This window comes from Vanacampus margaritifer, chromosome 18 (genome assembly GCF_051991255.1).
Source record: "Vanacampus margaritifer isolate UIUO_Vmar chromosome 18, RoL_Vmar_1.0, whole genome shotgun sequence".
NCBI classification, from domain to species: domain Eukaryota; kingdom Metazoa; phylum Chordata; class Actinopteri; order Syngnathiformes; family Syngnathidae; genus Vanacampus; species Vanacampus margaritifer.
The window spans coordinates 2436823-2455330 of NC_135449.1; the positions used below are offsets into that span (position 1 = coordinate 2436823).

General features: G+C 43.9%; 1 protein-coding gene and 1 non-coding gene across 5 annotated transcripts; both read left to right on the top strand.

Annotated features, from left to right (window-relative positions):
• The first annotated feature begins 938 nt into the window (after positions 1–938).
• On the top strand, positions 939–1032 carry trnai-uau (transfer RNA isoleucine (anticodon UAU)). Its single transcript has 2 exons — positions 939–976; positions 997–1032. It is a non-coding gene; the product is annotated as a tRNA-Ile (tRNA).
• A 2702-nt stretch (positions 1033–3734) lies between these two features.
• On the top strand, positions 3735–15815 carry ppm1bb (protein phosphatase, Mg2+/Mn2+ dependent, 1Bb). Of its 4 annotated transcripts, XR_013289188.1 has the most exons (7): positions 3736–4156; positions 9445–10287; positions 10868–10985; positions 11070–11181; positions 11347–11404; positions 14992–15461; positions 15597–15815. XR_013289188.1 is itself a non-coding variant. In XM_077550521.1 (6 exons), exons 2-6 carry the CDS (start codon positions 9457–9459, stop codon positions 12609–12611), a joined length of 1437 nt encoding a protein of 478 aa, XP_077406647.1. In that variant the 5' UTR covers positions 3735–4156; positions 9445–9456; the 3' UTR covers positions 12612–13814. The 4 variants fall into 4 exon arrangements, 3 of the variants coding, with proteins under 3 accessions (XP_077406647.1, XP_077406649.1, XP_077406648.1); XM_077550521.1 differs by lacking the exons at positions 14992–15461; positions 15597–15815 and adding an exon at positions 12294–13814 and having other exon boundaries at positions 3735–4156; XM_077550523.1 differs by lacking the exon at positions 15597–15815 and having other exon boundaries at positions 14992–15471.
• The last annotated feature ends 2693 nt before the right edge of the window (positions 15816–18508 follow it).

The window sequence follows — 18508 nt, forward strand, 5'->3', positions numbered from 1 at the left end:
GGTGTATTTTTTTTGGTCCTCGGACTGAATTTTTCTGTCAATGTGCAAATGGAAGAAACGGATGGAAAGGAAGAGAACGTTCAGGTGTTAGGCGGCTTGAGAATAGCCTGAAATAAATTTCACCACTTTGTGATTGCTGAAGAAAATTGCGTGACCTGCTGCAATCACCCTTCTTCCGCCACAAGACAAGTGACTGCAACGAAATATGCAACCGTTTTATATTGGGTACTTGAACGTGTCTCCCACATGACGTTTTCCTTTCGTGATTAAAAATGACGGTTAAACTATATTATAGTATACAGAGCACGGCCTTTCGGGATCGACTAAGAACAAACTGCTTTACTGAAGATGCTTTTCACACGAAATCCTAGGATTTCAGACTTTATACGAAGCACCTGAGTGCACCACAGTTTCCGTTTAATTTGCTTTTTTTCCTTTCTTTTAAAAATACTATTTCCAGTGTTATTTTGGGGAGCTTTTTGCCTTTAATCGGCAAACATTAAATGCTATACCCTTGGTGACGGTTCGCAAAGGCGCCGCCATTGTTGCATTACAATTAACTTTCTTACATTTTTAACCAATGTTCAGCTTTTGAATTGTCCTAAAATATAACTGTATCGAATGGAAACAGTTACATTGTACAAAAGTGATTCACTGAACTGAAGGCAATTTTAAGTTTTCAAGCGCAGAACGCATTCTTCGACAAAAACTACTTTAGTTGAGGTTTTGAACGCACCACCAAAGTTGCATTTAAATGGCTGAGTACCATATGACGACAATTTTGTCATTTTTTTTAACCATTTGCAGAGTTTAAATGGCATGTGTTAGGCGTGTTTTTCATACCATTTTTACCATTTTATTTCTTTCCCGTCAGCGTCAAATTACCTACCCGTTCTGTATATCTTTCTTAAATCATTCGGATGGCGCGTTCACGTGAAGCTCCAGTGGCGCAATCGGTTAGCGCGCGGTACTTATATGTCAGTATGCAGCAGAGCAATGCCGAGGTTGTGAGTTCGAGCCTCACCTGGAGCACAGTTTTGGTGACCCAAAAGTAACCCGTCATCTAAGAGATGTTCCTGTTAGAGACATAAATGTTCGTAAACTGTAATATCCTGCATTGGTAAATATCTTCATGAATTTGGTTGTTTGTTGTGTTACTAGTCAGACGATTCAGTGTCTTCTAGTTAATATTTATCTCACTCCTCGTGGTAGTAGAGTCTCACGTTTCGTCTACTAATAAACAATTAAACCTTACAAGTAAACTACTGTGCCGCACCGACCGTAGTGAATTACTAGTGAGGGCAGGACAACTAACCAGTACTGCTACTAACTAGCTAAATATCTACATGCTTGTTAGACAGGCACTCCGTGTACAATATTTGTGCTTTTTGCCCGCAAATATTAAAAACAAAAGTCAATTCTCACTCCTCATTTGAAGGCTGCGTGCCGAGACTTGTTGATCAACAGCGACACCCTCAGGCCAAAATTCTTTTGTTGGTTTAATAACATACTTTACCACTAGAGGGTAGCCTAACAATGGCAGAGAGCTCAGGAGCGTCTCCAAAAACATTGTAAAGAAATCAGTACATTCTAATCTTTGCAGATGTTTCTTATGTTCGCCTTTTACCTTTTAGAGGTTTTTTTTTGTAAATTAAAGAAACATTTTATTCCTCAAGTGTTTGTGTATGTGGTATATTTAATTCTTTTTTTTAGGATAATGCTTTAACGTATTGTCTTAGTTTTTTTTTTTTTGTAAACTGACGATGCTTTTAATGCTTCCAGATTTTATTGTACTTGATTTTTTAACGTCTCTTCTTTTTCTTGCGTGTGTGAGACTGTAAGCTCTAGCAAAGCTGGGAATGAACAAGCAGAAGATTGCAGTAATGACGTGACCCAGATGTCCTGGCTGAAAATGAGAGTGCAGATCAGGGGCCCTTGTTAGCCCCCCCCCCCACCCATCCGGTCATGAGGGTATTTAACAGCAGGGTGTGTGTGCGTGTGTGTCACATTTTTAGGAGTGTGTGCTGTCTTTGCTCCAGATTGCACACAACACTTTTGTTTTTAATTTACTCTTCAGCTTTTGGAGATGTCTCGAAGACCCCACCGCCCTCTAATAACCCTCATGCACCCCGTTTTTCGCACCCCCTTTGGTAAACCAGGTGGCTAAACCAACCACAAGCCACCCTCAGTGGGCCACTTTACCGGATAAGAAGTGTGTGTGTGTGTGTGTGTGTCAGTGGGAAAAAAAAAGGGGGACAAAAGACAACAAGAGTTTAATATTCAGGATAAGCTGTGATTGAACATCCAGCGAGATCAGAGCAGAATGATCAAATTCTGCCACTGATAATCCCTTATCTTGGAAAATTAAATACCACTCGGCTCAAACACACTTACGCACACATTTACGCTTACATGCACACACTGGTGGAGAAAAAAAAAAGTGGGTCTTAATCTGACCTGTCTCATCACCCTGCTTGCTTCCTTGGGGACGTGTTCTGATATCTGATGAGTTTTTCATTAACAAGACTCAAGTCTAATCCTGCAGGAGGAACATAAAATGACAACGGATAAACCCACACGCACACACACAGCACTGATATCCAACATGACATCTTTATACACACGTATAATATATTTTTTTAATCTTTAATCTCTTTTTACCAGTCGTATTCACGCCAATCTTGTGTCTTTGCTTGGCCTCTGTCGATGCGTTTACTGAACAAGGAGAAGAAGAAAAAAAATCTTATTTTACACCTTGTTTAGTCTATTTAAAACCCCAGTTTAATGTCTAGGGCTAATGCTAATGCTAAATAGCATATATGCTGCGGTGCTTTAACCTTTTAAGCAATGGACTGAACAAATGGTTCTGCTACAACATGTACACAGACAATATAACAATACTCAGTCAAATGTTCTTTATCCTCTGCGTAGAACGCCATATTAATTTCTCATTTTGCATTCATTTCAGAGGGAAAATATGATTTCAGCAGAGTAGATTGCTTGGCAACACATGGGACATCTGATTGGACAAAAAAAAATCTCAACATCCACTCATTCATGCCAATGGAAAGAGAATAGACTGTTGGGAATAAATTAAAACACTTTAATGCGGGCAAATATTTAGAAGTTAGGTTGTAAATGTTGTTCATTGCTCTTTCTTGACTGCGGCCACTGCTCAATACATCTTTTGTATAGTATGGCATGACATTATGCACAGCAGCGATTCCGCATGATAAGACAGGCAGGGCTCAATGTTCAAAGTGTCGAGGGTGCAGCTGCCTGTGCGAAAAGGAGCAAAGTCAAAAGCATGACTCAAGCCATTTTTTTTTCAACATGAGAACGAGGCGCTTCCTTTTACCATGTCAGGACCTACCGTAGTCAGAATGTGTAGCAATACAGATACTTTTTATTTGTAAACAACACTAAAGCTTTCCCACACATTTTCCATCATCCTTTGAAGTCTTTTTTTTAACTTCACATTTGATGGTCGGTTTCCAAATTCCAACCTCGGGAGCGCTGACGTTTTAGTACCCACCCCCCCGTTTTGAACTCCGCCTCGCCGGTGGACGCAGGTGTCAATGAACGAGCGCGTCGCGAAGTGTCAGCTAATAGACCAATGAACGCGTCGCTTTGAGCTAATTGACACGAAAGCCAGCAAATTAGCTGACGTCTTGGCCTCGGGAATTTTTTTTTAACCAATCGGCGAGCGCGTACCCAAAATAACACCTCCTCTTGTTCAGCACCCAAAGTCGAAGGAAAGCTCTGCTTGCTTGCGGGCCTTTTCAATGGAGGAAAGTGCTACATTTGTCACTGTTGTATAATATTGCCCACTTCTCCGTCCCCCTTCTCTTTTTTTTTTTTAAACTGAATTTTCTCACGTTCAATGCTGAGGGGGGGAAACGAAGTGGCGTCAAACATGCGTAAAAATCAACGCCATCCAAGCAGGGAACCACCGAGAGAGGACTTAACGCCGCTTATTTGAGGCCAACCTCGAATTATTATTATTCCCCCCCCCCCACCCCCTCCTGCGGCTCTCCTTCTTGGTCAAATAAGGAAACTTAGCTCAGCGTTAGCTCCGCAGAGAAGCTTCTCGAGGCTTTTCGACGACGCCAATCCAGCAAAGATTGGATCTGGACTCGCGGAACGACGGGAAAACGTAAGTAGCCCATGCTAAGTAAGCCTATGTGTGTGTGCGTGTGCTAACACATTAGCTTTGGAGTGTCAATACTAAGTAGGCCTTCCCGCAACGACACGGGGACGGTTTGAGTAAATTCCGTGTTTATACTTTAGTGTAGTTTTTCACGTAAACGTGCGTTGAATGACGTGCAACTTGTGTTTAACGCCAAGGCCTACAGAGTGTGAAAAGCCTTTAGCGACAGCGTGAAGTTTTCAAAGTTACTCCATTCTCTCCCCCCCCACCCCCTCCCAGCAGCCGCCGTCGTCATAAACAGCCGCGGCCGCTCAGATTTAATGCTGGGGGGGGGTGGAAATCGTAGTAGTGGGGATGACGTATGCGGCCAAGCTATTTAGTTAGCAACCAAGCTCATTTTTGTTCGGGGTAGTGGCCCTAAGACTGCGAAAATGATTGTCAAGAGGATTTTTTTGGTGTCATTGTCAATCGGTAGCAGGTTAGCTTAGCCTCCGGGTTGTAACTCTGCAGAGATTACACTCGCACTACGATTTTAAAGAATAATTTGATTGTGATTGACCCCCCCCCCCCCCACCCCCTAAAATAATACTGCGACTGCGATTTAATCAGCATTTTTTTTTTTAAAACGACTTGGTCGCATGTATTCGTAAGCAAAAACATTACGAAGTGGATACTTTGCCGTGACAGGCAGTTTTGCCGTGAACTACAAGTACTAATTTTGCGCCAGTGAAAATGTTTACTACCTCGTGGCATATTGGTTCAGGTGGTCACCCCGAAAGTGCGAGGTCAGAGGTTAGGGGTTCGATTCCTGCCCTGTACATTTAAAAATGTTTTATACTAAAATTGACAGTCTATATGCCAGTGGCGAGCCAGTGACCTTTGAGAGTGGAGTAACACATGCTAGCGCCCGCTAAAAAAAAATTGGATATTTCTATTATTAATTTTAATTATTATTTTATATCACTGTGTCGGTATAAAATTAAAGCATAAATATTCAAGACACTGTAATGTAACCAGCTCCGTGGTGAGTGAAATGACACAATCACACGCGGCCAAATTTGCCAATACGTTGGAATTTACAGTATTCGGAACTGGCTCGTGCTCATGAAGTGGGCTCAACCCGGGTGCAACGTATGGAAGGTGGTGGAAAAAGGGGCACACTGTAACCAAACGGGTGGATATATTGGTGGGGCAACACACGACAAAACGCACTACACTATAGCTCAACACAGAAACAAAACAGAACGGAGCTGACACTCCCGAATGTCGGGCCACTCTCCCAACATTGTTTTTTTTTTTTGTTGTTTTTTTTAAATTGCAGCCTCTAAAATCTGAAAATTACATTCCACCACATTGCAAATATGAATTTGATTAATTGTGTGTTTGACTGTCTCATAAATTAAACAGCTGAAAGCGTCTGTATCTTGAAGAACTTGGAAGTTGAATCCCTCGTGTCAAGGTATCACGTGGTAAACATCTCAAGATGATGCAGAGAAATGTTGGGATCGTTACTGGCAGTGGTGGAAGGTATTCATTGATCAGCTGATACAGTAAGGTCAATTAAGTGCCCGTCTAAAGGTAAATTGTTGTTTGCGGTGTATCCACTTAACAAATGAGAGTATTTATATATCGCTGCTTAAAAAAAACATATCGCTATCCAGCTAACTAGGCCGCCATCCGGAAAGTGGCCATGTGATATCGGTGTCTCAAATCTGATTATTTTTTACAAGTGCTTTACAGTATTGGCAGCGATGCGGGTATCATGCTGCTGTTTGCCGTCAAAGCGGCCGGCATTTGGGAGCCACGGTAGGACAGAAATACACGGCGAGACACATTTTTCCCCCCAAAGTTTTTTTGTGCTGGTAGAAAATGTTTCAATACGGCGAGTTTGTGAATGGCTTATGCTTAAAATAGCCACTAAAAGGTTAAAAATGCTGAAAATAACTGTACTTGTTTACAATCGCACTGCACTAAATATAATCACAAACAGAAGGTGAATTTATGGCTGATATTGTGAGCTAGCCACGCGTTCCAATCCCAAATGCCACGTGTCGGATGCTAACTCTCAGCCATATATTCTGTTAATATATTTAGCCACACGTTACGTTCTGCATTACACACATCTCAAGCCCCCCCGCCCCATATCCCGCCCCCAACGTTTACAGGGCGTCTATATTTGGTCAAACCCATGAAATGTCATCTGTAGTGCAGACTAGTGTGCCTTATCCACTTGACGTGGCGATAACCATAGAAGCGGAAAAATAACTTCAAAGGTACGATATGAACAAAACAATATGTTTCGCACACATGAAAGTGACCAAGGAGATGCTAACGAGAGTAGCATGTAGCTGAAAGCCTCAAGAAATTTCTGTCCTGTTCCTTCCTGTATCTTGTTTGGCATCTTACAAGGCTGAGGATTTTTACGGTAATTTGGGGTGATAAGGGCTGACGATAAAGTCTCAGAATCTTTCTTTTGCCAAATGGCATTTGATTTATTTCTACCAGAAAGTTTTTATTTGTATATGATGCAGTCAGTTTTCTAACCCCGCACGGTTTAGGGCTCTGCGACCTCACCGGGCGTCGGGCGTGCGACCTTTTGCTCACTGGCCGATAGCGCCATTGTGCAGAGACAAAAGAAGCTGATTTACAAAGATAAATAAATAAATAAATACATTGCTTTGTGATGTATTGTTGACGCAATATGACTGCTGCGCAAGCAACACGTTGGTCAGCAAAAAATGATCTCGGTCACAGGAGGGTCTAATTTCTCAGTTTTTCTGCTAACTTTGTCAGGCCTTTATAGCAGAACACCTTAAAGGGGAAGCCAACCCAAAAATGTTCTATGCAGCCCCACTGGTCTAAATATGGTATTCGGGTTAATATTGCGTTGGTGCAATATGAGTTAAGCAGCAGAATGCGGCCATTTTGCCACTTGCTGTCGACTGAAAATGACAACAATGTTGCTCAGGTCTCAGGTAACAACCAAATCACAGCTCGGCTTCAAAAAACAGGTGAGCTGTGATTGGTCGTTGCCTGAGCCCTGAGCAACATTGATGTCATCTTGAGTCGACAGCAAGTGGCAAAATGGCCGCCCTCTGAGATGGCTAAAAACGGCTGGATTTTGCTTCATAACTCTTATTCCAAAAATGCAATATTAATCAGAATGTCATGTTTGGACTAGTGAGGTCACATATAACATATTGTCAAGAAATGTTTAATGTTGACTTCTACTTTAAATGTTTATCCGCGAAAGTTGTCAAAAATGCTTCTTTGTTTTGGCAATATTTGCACTAGACTTTGTGACATCTCAAACATTGTCACACTTCAGTTATGTTTGGTATTTTTTAATGTAAAATGAGTGTGCTCAACGCTGCTTTCATATCTTAATGCTAACATATAATACAAAATGCCACATATAGGCTAACGGGAGTTAGCATAGATATTACGCTAACTTTATACATTCAAACAACTGCTACTTTACCCTCCATGGAGCAGCGTCACATACAAACAGATCATTCAGCCGTGCTCACAGGCAAATATTCTTTCTGCTTCTTGGGACTGAGAACCAGAAATTGAAAACACTCAAGACTCGCAACTGTTCAATTAAAACGTGTCTGTATATTGTAACATGCCACAAAAAGGAGCCAGACGAGACGACGAAGCGCGTTCGAGTGTGACTTGATTGTGAGACCTCCAAACAAATTAGCCATCGGAATCAGCGGCAGGAAGCACCAGCGCTAACCGTGCCGCCTCTTTAGAGCAACACTCTCCGCAGCGTTATGTAATCGTCCCCCCCCAACCCGACCTTCCGCTTCCCTCTTCGTCGTCTTTTTTGGCAGATGTGTGCGTCTGGGGGTTGGCTTTTGGGGTTGATCGGCGGTCACGGCGTGGGTGACGACGGGACGTTTTTTTGATGGGTTAAGCGGCGGCTTTGTGGAGTTCCTGGCGTTAAGATGTGTCGCGGTAGTGCGGCGTGTTTATTTTGACAGCGCTTCTGCGTGTTACCATTCAGGGCTTTAAAGGAAGGATGATGCAATGGCCCTTCCTCCTGCTCACTTGCAGCGCGTGTGTGCGTGAGACGGTCGTTGGTGCGGGAGGGGGGGGTGTCGCTGAATGAAGCTAAGCCTGGATGTTTGCGCTGCAGGGCGGGTGGTTGCTAGGCGACGGCTGCGTGTTTGTTTTATTTTTAGCCGGAATCACTGCCGGCGCGAGCATACCAGATTTCTGCGCTCGCGTTCTTCCCGACGTCGCTCGGACGCTGAGTGGTGGGCCGGGTCGGGAGGGGATTCGTTTTCCACAATGGCGGCGTGGCCCACTGTCCCGCCCCGGGCCGTGAAACCTGAAGCGCCCCCGGTGTATTAATAGAGTGTTTCCTCACACACACAACATTCCAATGAAATCGGTTGTAGTGGCGGCCTTTTTTGGGCACATTCCCGCCGTGTCACGTGGGAGGTAAAACACCAGCAAGGAAGTCAATATGTCAGATGGATTTTCAAATGCAGCATAAACATTTCGGTTGGCATAAAGCAAAAACATGTTAAAGTTGATCATTATCGATGTGTTCTCAGGTGCAACAATTAATGAACAACTAGGGTTCGGCTTATTTTCTTGATTTCTGTAGTCCTCCATGCAAGCGGATTGATTTTGTGTGTTGAATCAAAAATATGGATAACGCTGTAGAAATTGCTGACTTTACAGTTTTCGGAGTCTTCAAATGACTCATCCCATTGTGAGCACAAGTCTGACATCAACTTGCGATCCGATGCCTTATTCCCTCCCTGCTCGTCCCAACTTGCCAGGTGGAACTTTGACCCACTGGCGTTGACGCTCAGGCGTGACGTTGGCTTTCCTAGCCAACTTGGCTAATAGCATTAGCTGCCCCGCGTGGCTCTGTGTGTACTTGAAGAGGCTTTAGAGACTGTGCTGTAATCCCCGAACCTCTTCCCCCCCCCCCTCCTCCTCTGCTATCCTTGTCTTTATTGTCCGGAACTCTGGCTCCCTCCGTGCACTAAGTCATTAAAAACTCTCCATCACTTACGAAGCGTTTAAGTCCTGCCAAACTGCTGACGCTCACCAAAAAAAAAAAAAAAAAAGCCGATGATTTACAGAAGGCTCGTTTGAATGGGTGCTTGGGTATTGGTAATGTTTCAAACACTAAACGGTTTAACACGTTTTGTTTTTTTGTACTGGAGTGTAGAGCCCCTTCCACATGGCGTTGCATTTTTCAGCACAATGAAGTCAGGTCTGTTGCCGGCATAACTTTTTATGATCTCTCCCCCCTGATGGGTCCGCAGCTGTAGGCAGCGATGGGTGCGTTCCTGGACAAGCCGAAGACGGAGAAGCACAGCGCCCACGGCGACGGCAACGGCCTTCGCTACGGCCTGAGCTCCATGCAGGGCTGGCGGGTGGAGATGGAGGACGCCCACACGGCCGTGGTGGGCCTCCCCCACGGACTGGCCGACTGGTCCTTCTTCGCAGTCTACGACGGCCACGCCGGCTCGCGCGTGGCCAACTACTGCTCGGGCAACCTGCTGGAGCACATCTTGTCGGGCGGCGCCGAGTTCAGCCCGGGGCCCGGCTCGGTGGAGGGCGTGAAGGACGGCATCCGCGCCGGCTTCCTGAAAATCGACGAGTACATGCGCAGCTTCGCGGACCTGCGGCAGGGCCTGGACCGCAGCGGCTCCACGGCGGTGTGCGTGTTGCTCAGCCCCACCCACCTGTACTTCATTAACTGCGGGGACTCGCGGGCCGTGCTGAGCCGAGGAAGCAAGGTGGGCTTCTCCACGCAGGACCACAAGCCCTGCAACCCCCGCGAGAAGGAGCGCATCCAGAAGGCCGGCGGCTCGGTCATGATCCAGAGGGTGAACGGCTCTCTGGCCGTTTCCCGGGCCCTGGGGGACTATGACTACAAGTGCGTGGACGGCAAGGGCCCCACGGAGCAGCTGGTGAGCCCCGAGCCCGAGGTGTGCGTGCTGGAGCGGGCGGCCGAGGGCGACGAGTTTGTGGTGCTGGCCTGCGACGGCATCTGGGACGTCATGTCCAACGAGGAGCTGTGCGAGTTTGTGCGTTCGCGACTTTTGGTGTGCGAGGACCTGGAGAAGGTGTGCAACTCGGTGGTGGACACCTGCCTGCACAAAGTAAGCTTCAAAAGATGCAAAGCACTGACGGGCATGATTAAGATTTCAAGCTTTCCAGCCCTTTTTTGACACAATTGTTTTATGATGGTACCCCTAGAAATGATGTTCATACCAAGGTAGATTTTTTTTTTTAATGTTTGTTTGTTTTTCATGCTAGATACGTACAGAAGTTATACAGAAGGCTTTGATGCAGCCTCAGAACTAAAGAGAATGCTTGAAGCAATGGTAGTTATTACATAGACTGCCAGCAGATGGCAGCAGAGTATGAGATCAACCAGGACTATTTTGCAAAAAAGCTCTTCCCCCCACTGTTTTAAACAGATTTGTGAATAATGATGAAGCTTAGCTATATTCTAATTGCTCCAAAACGGAAACGGATGGAAATATCCATTTTTTTCTGATAAAAGAAGAGACTCTAATCTTTCTTTCTTTTTTAAACACAATATTGTAAGCTTCTTTTTTTTTTTTGTATCACCAACCTCAATATCAGTCTGTGTATTTGGCTGTTCAAACACAAGTTCCAGTTGGCCTGTGGTTGCCATTTAACATGTGCGTTGTCAATTGTCTGTCACGCTTGCAGGGAAGCAGAGACAACATGAGCGTGGTCCTGGTGTGTTTACCCGGCGCTCCCAAAATCTCCGAGGAGGCGCTAAAGAAAGAGGAGGAGTTAGACAAATATCTGGAGGCTCGAGTCGAGGGTCAGCACGCCACCACGTTTGTTTACGCGCCTTTCCTCACCCAAGAATTAAGCCGTTTTCTGTTCTCACTCGTATGATCCCCAGAGCTGCTCGCCAACTGCGGCGAGGCCGGAACCCCCGACCTGGTGTCTGTGCTGAGGAGCATCGCCACAGAGAACATCCCAAACCTTCCACCGGGTGGAGGCCTGGCTAGCAAGTAGGTAACGCGCTAGGGCTGGATTTGAGCAGTTGAGTTTTTGTCAGGATGGAAATCGACAGCTTGTTTTGATTCAGGGGGACTAAAAACAAAGAGCATTTGGGGACAAAAAATATTCTGATGTCAACGTGCATTTTTTTTTTCCCTCTTTCATATTTTTTGCAGACGTAGCGTGATCGAGGCGGTGTACAACAAGCTGAACCCTCACAAAGAAGAAGAAGGGGTGAGTCTGCATTTCTTTCTTCTTTATACCCCCCCCCCTCTTCCTCCCCCTAAACCTCACCCCAACCTCTCACCTCTTAATCATGCTCACATGCACACCAACCAGCTTTGTGTGCCTGTTTTTGTTGCACCGTGTCGGACAGCAGATTACTCTCATATTGTCACCCCCTTAAAATTTTTGACAAATAATATTTTTTTTCTCCTCGGCATGCTGGCCACTTCTGCAAAAATTGCCTCCATTCCTCAGTTAAATTTCAATTCTGCCCATGAAAGTAAATTATTAGCACATATACTCAACAAAATTTATTTATGAGATGAACTCAAAGATCTAAAACTTCTTCCACATACACAATATATAATACATAATAATACAAAACATCTGGGGACGGGAATTGGTAATTAATTAATTGCACAGCCCTACATCCCACCTCACAGGCGTGCCATATCAAGATGCGGATTAGACACCATGATTCGTGCACAGGTGTGCCTTAGACTGCCCGCATTAAAAGGCCACTCTGAAATAAAACCAGTCTGTGTATCTGTTAATCAATGTGTGTTAGTGAGGGTGTGTCTGAGTGCGCGTGTGAGTCATTTTCTTAGTGTGCATCTACTTGAGAGCGTGTGCGTTAGGGAGTGTGTATGTCTTAATGCGTGGGTGTCTAAGTGAGTTTTTTTGGGTGTGTCTCAGTAAGGGTTTGTCTTCATGAGAATGTGTATCCTAAATTTTTAATGTGTGCATCTTGGTGAGTGTGTCTGTGGTTGACATTCGCGGACTCGTAGTCATGACAACGCGGCAGCTGAGTGGGGCTAGTGTGTGTGTGTGTGTGTGTGTGTGTGTGGCGGTGGCGCGTGCCCCCAGCCCCGTCTGACCCCCTGGCATGTCACCTCAGGCTTGTGCGGGGGGAGAGGAGGAGAGTGAGGAGGGAGAAGGTGGCGGCGGCGGCGGCGGCCCGCCGGTTCACCTGCTGGAGGCGCTGCGGCAGTTCCGCCTGCACCACCGGGGGCAGTACCGAGCCATCCTGGAGGACTCCCTGGCCACCTACCAGCTGCGTCCCGAGGGAGCGGGCCAGCGCCTGAGGACGGACGACGACGGCATGGAGCAAACCGCCTCCCCTCCCTCTCCCCCCTCGCCCCCGCCCTCACCCGCCGCTGCCGATCCCGACGCCTGCCAGGACACGCTCGCTCCCGAGTCCGATCCCGCCTTTTGACTTCCGGCTCCTCCTCTTCCTCCTTTCCTCACGTTGTTACTCTCCATCGGTAGTTTGTCTGACGTCAACTTCCTGGTCTGCGCTTTCCATCCCGCCCCTTTGCTCGCTTGTCACCCAGCCAGGCGGCCATTTTGACACTCGACCGGCTAAAGCTAACTGTTCCGGATCTTTTCACCGAGACATCACAAGTACTTCCGCGTGGCAAAATCTCCCCTCGCACCACTTGTAAGCAAACCCTTCTATGCTAATTTGATCAATGATGTAGTAGAAATTGGATTAATGGCACCGATGTGCTCTTTTTGGCACCTAAATGTTGAGCTGATGTTAGCTAGCAGGCTAGCTGTTATGTTTTGTTACTCATAAAGACAACCCAAGAAAACATTTTGTGCTTATCTTTGAGAAAACGCTATCTTGTCTGGACATTTATTTTTCACCCTCTCTGTTAAGCAAACTCTACAAAAGTTTTGGCTGGATAAATTGATTGATTTTTAAAAAAATATATATTATTGTTTTTTTAGTTCAGGGTCAGCAGTTGTCACTTTTTTGCCACCCAGAAGTACACTAACATTTTTATTTTTTTTTTAATTATGAAAAGTTCTATATCAAGAGTGTCTGCTTATGCAACTCGCACCTTGGCATTCCAGGTATTTACCCCCCCCCCCCTCCCTCTTGATGCCCTCCTCCCCCACACTCAACTCACAGTGGACGGGGCAAAGAGGGGACGCTCAGAACTGCCATTCCGAACACACTCCCGTTTTCTTTTCAGGCTCAGAACACACGCTCTCACGTGCGTGCGTGCGTGCGTGCGTGCGTGCGTGCGTGCGTGTGTGTGTTGGTATGCAAGGTTATACTGTAAGTGAGGTGTGATGCGTGTGACTGAGCAGGTGACCAATCATTGCTGCTGAGATTATTTTGTCTGTCAACTTTTTTTTTTTTTTTTTTTTTTAACTGCAAATTGTCTTGTGTGTGTGTGTGTGGTTGCGCTGTCATGTAAAAATGAGCGCCACCTTGAGGCTTCAGTGTTAACTCCCAACTCCATTCACGGGAAGTTGAACCCAAACACAGCTAGCATTAATTATCGCGAGGTACACACTGATTCAGGTCACGCATGTATCCAAGGCACTTAACAATGTGTGCGTGCGTGAATGCGGTGACAATGGGGCCAAATCGGGCTCACAAGGTAAATAAAACCCGTTTCAGGTACATTGCCACGTCTTCTCTGTGCGTTTGTTTGTGTCCACTGCAAACTGCTCCCACCACCACCATCATCATCATCATCATCATCATCATTTCAGTGTATTGATTGACAGGGTTAGTAGTTAGTAGTCGGCTGCAAATGTTCTTTGGATCTCTCAAAACTACTACATCAAATAAAATATTATGTTATGCCTTAGCTAGGTTCGGTTTGTCATCGGGGTTGAACCACTCAAGATGTAATTATGCTAATTGATAAGATTATTGAAATGTTTTCAGGACAGTACAGCCATCCCCAACATCTTATTTTTATTGTGTTCACGGCCAAACGATTTAAATTTGCAATGATGAATCGATATCAAATGATTTTGCTAATCAAGTCAATGTTAAGAGAGCTTGTTTAATTTAAAATTTCAATCAAAAGTCCATTCGAAGTAATGTTCTGTTTTTGCGTAAAAGAATGGAATTGACGGTTTGAACAGTTATTAAAATATTTGCTAGTTCAACTTAATAAAAAAAAAAAAAAGAATAGTTTAAAATGAAGACAAAGCTAAACTTAACTTGAGTCGGTTCCCGCAAAAGACAGTCATGCACTATTATAGTGAAAGCAACAGACATTTTTTGTGCTTGATCAATTAATCAAAATTCAATGACAATTTTATTTATTACACTCCACAATTACAAAATCAGCATTATTGTAAAAAAAGAAGAGATTATTAATACTAATCTTAAATTGACTTGTATGTATACATTTGCACATTTTAAAATAACTAATTTAATAAATTTTGTTTCATCTAAAAGGAACTTTTTTTTTTTTTGTCGTCTTTGATCATTTTTACATTTAAACATTTACCTGTTTTGTACCCAAAAATAAATGACCGTCCTAATCATGATTTTAATTATTACCAAAAATAATCGTGATGAATATTTTCTTCATCGGCGACGCTCGGCAAGGTGAGTCATCATCAGGTCGTTCGTCCCTTCCATTGGACTCGCTGTGAAACCCGTTTCATTGTGTACATGTTTCCAAACTGATTATCATATCAGGATTCAAATTTCACTAAAATTATCTAATGTTAGCTTTCAGCATCAGTTGACACTTCAAAAATAAATACGCCATTAGCCATGAATTTGGAAACTAACTTACCCTCCTTTTTTTTTTTTTTTTTTTTACTCCCCCCTCCAGTGTGCCAGCGAGTTGGAAGACCCCTGGTAGCCGTGGCGACGGCCCGCGCCCCCCTCCACCAAGCGCTGGATTGCACCCGCCCCGTGGAGGAGCAGCAGCAGGCGTCGTCGTCGTCGTCGTCGTCGTCGTCGTCGTCGTCGTCTCTCCATAGCGCCAACGTTTTTTCCCCACTCAAAGGCGACTTTTGGTGTGTGTTGGAGTGTGTGCGTGCGTGTGTGTGTGTGGGGGTTTGCGCTGGCGGGACGACATGACACACATGCACACACGCTCGCAGACTGCCTCGAACTGGGAGGGGAAATTGTCAAGATTTTATGGACTGAGGCATTGTGATGGTGAAAAAGATTTTTTTTTTTACCATTAACGTGCTTTTTTTTTTTTTTTTTTTCTCATGGATGTCAACTCCTGACTTCTCAATGACATGAGGACCCTGTGTGTGCGTGTGTGTCAAGAAGATGGTGGATAAAGACTTTGTACGCAGTTCTTCTCCTGGATTTTTTTTTTTTTTGGGGGGGGGGGGGGTCCATTCCCCCCCCCCTTTCTTTGCCAAACACGCACATTAACACTTAACTCGTGCACGTACTGTATGTGTTGTGCCACCCTCGCAGGCCATGCTGCATGAGGACTCCACATGGACATATCATTGATTGATTGACACTTGAGTGACTCCGCCCCCCCGAGCAGCTTCTGGACTCTGGTTGGCCAAACTCTTGTCTGTGTGTGTCGTCATGGTGATGATAATCGGGCAGGATGGACCTGGCAAATGATGGTAAGATTTTAAAGGGTGTTTTAGAGCGTAGTATCACTGGTTGGACTTTATGATTGTTGGTGAGGGAGGGAGGGAGGGAGGGAGGGAGGGGGGGGAGTTCAGCCCTGCCCACCCCCCCTTTTACTAGCACACATGGCGGCACGTTATTTTTCTCCCGTTCTTTGTTTTCTAATGTTGTCCATGAGGTTCCTTAGCAGGTCGCTTCGTAGAGTGAGTGAAGTGGTCGTTTAAAAAAAAAAATAATAATAATAATCAAGTATGTTTGTGGTTCTCATGTTTGTATTGCTGTTGTTTGTTTGCACTCAACATTTGATTACAGAAAAAGCGTCTATATAAATAGAGAGAAATAAAATGAGAGTTGGGGGGGTCGAAAGAAACCCCACCAACCGCCATGCTTGATGTCCTTTTCTCAGCTGCCGCCCAAGGAAGTGCAGTTTTCAAAATAAAAGGTGACGAGGTACGGAGTGCAACTGCCAAAATTAAAAATAAATACATGAATAAAAGTGAAAGTAAAAATGGATATAAGAAATATAATTAACAAATTTGCTCCCCAAAACAAATGAATAAAGTTCTATTTTAAATGTCTATTTTAAAAACGTTTTATTTTTTTTTATTTTTTTAATGCTGTAGCATACAGAAGGCTTTGATGCGGCCTTTCAACTGCAACGAACGGTTGACAAAATTGTAGTTATTACACAAATGGCCAGCAGGTGGCAGCAGAGAAAAAGAGATGAACCAGGGCCATGTTGAAAAAAAAAAATCCCTTTTACTCAGAGGAAATATACTTTTTTTGTTGATGAAAGAAGAGACTCTAATCTTTCTTTTTGTAGGTTCCATGTTTTTATAGCAATAGAGATGAATATTCTGTGGGCCTTGCAAAATCAGTCAAAATCCAGTAAAAAAAAAAAAAGGTGAGAGTGAAGGGGGTTGCTTCAGTGAAAATGGTTGCAAATGAATGAGTTAAAAAAAATAATACAAAAAAGAAATATAAATGGGGGGAGAAAAAAATATATGTATTAAAAATAAATACAAAAAAATTAAATTCAAAAATGAAAATAAATATATAAATACAATTAAATATCAATCCATAAACAAAAATGCTCAGCTCACATTTATTTCATGCTGCAGATGCTCTGTATATATAATATTTTTTTCCGTTTATATTTTTTGTGTTTAATTTTTAAATGATATTTTTTATATCGTTTTTTTATTTTGACATTTATTTATTTTTTAATTTTGGCAGTTTTGGTCCTCCATAATATGGAGAGATCATTGATTTGACTATCAACTTTAAAAGTGATTTTTTTTTCCTATTTCATTTTGTGGAGTCTTAGTAACAAGAAATCCTTTCGATTTTAGTGACTATTCTTTTCTTCCAAAAAAAAAAAAAAAACAGGTGCTCACAGCATATGCTGGTTTTGCTCAAATGCTGATTTGTGCATTGCACTCAAATAACGTACTAACACAAAATACGATCCCCGTCTAATCTGTGACACTCATTTAATCATAATCACATTGCGTCTTTAAGGTCTTCTCAATCCGCTGTGGGATTACGGGATTTGTGTTCAAATGTGAATGAGCAATCTAAATATACTGTACGAAAAATAATAATACAGTGGAGGTTTTTTGTTTTTTTTGGGGGGGGGGGGCTTACATTCAATTTGGCTGATTGTTTGGCACGCGTGCGCCCGCAATCCACTTAAAGGCCGGTGAGAAAACGATGTTGACCTGTTAGAAAGTAGCATATGTGCATTTTTAGCCTGGGTCGTATTTAATCTCCTTTGATTTGTTTGTGTTAAGGAAACCAAATAAAATGCAGATCTGTCGTGCTTACTAGTTGCTGGCACCCACGTCACTCACCAGGTCAGGCTCAAGTCACAGATACTATAGTAAGTACAATGTGACACTATCGGGCCAAACTAATACCTGCACCTTACTTGTGGTTAATAATTCAAAATATTTTACAGTGCCACACATTGGCATGTTTGCAAGTGGGTTAACACCACCCAACTCGGGTTGCCCACCCCAGCCTAAATTATTTTTAATTATGTCCCCCTAAATATGCCTCCTTGTTTTACCATTTTCACTCTTGATCCTTTGCTCTTTTTATTTTGTTAATCTTATGGAAATGATGCAAAATTAGAAGTCCAATTTCCATACATGGTTATTAAATCTCAGTGCCCCCCCCGCAAACCCCCCCCCCCCCCCGCCCCCCTCCGCCTCCCTCGTCCGAATGTGCACGCTCAGCTCTGCGTGAAGCATATGATTTTGAGTGGAGTAATTTAGAAGATGAGCGGCCGGCCATTGTTATCGGGATAATCTGCCTCTTGCTGCTCAGATAGGTTAACACGCGGCGGATTAGAGGGGGATTAGCCCCCCGACCACACCAGACAAGACTTGCCCCGAAAAGACCCCCCCGCTCCACCCCCATCCCCTCCCTCGAATCACAATGTGACCCCACCTTTGGCTTGGTTTTTAATTTAGCTTTCGCCATCGCCTTTCACGCACGCCGTTTTTTTGCGTGTGTTTAAAATCCCCACAAAAGACGACTTACGTTTAAATCGAACGTTAATATCATATTTTGACCTTCTTCCCTGACTAAAAAAAATGATTGCTAAAATATTAGAAATGCCTGGTTTTCCCCGCCCCCCTTTGATCTTAATCTGACAGTATCAAAGTGTGATCCAGGTCCCGTTTTTAAGTTGCATTTTTGATGACAATATTATGACATATTTCAACATATTTATACTA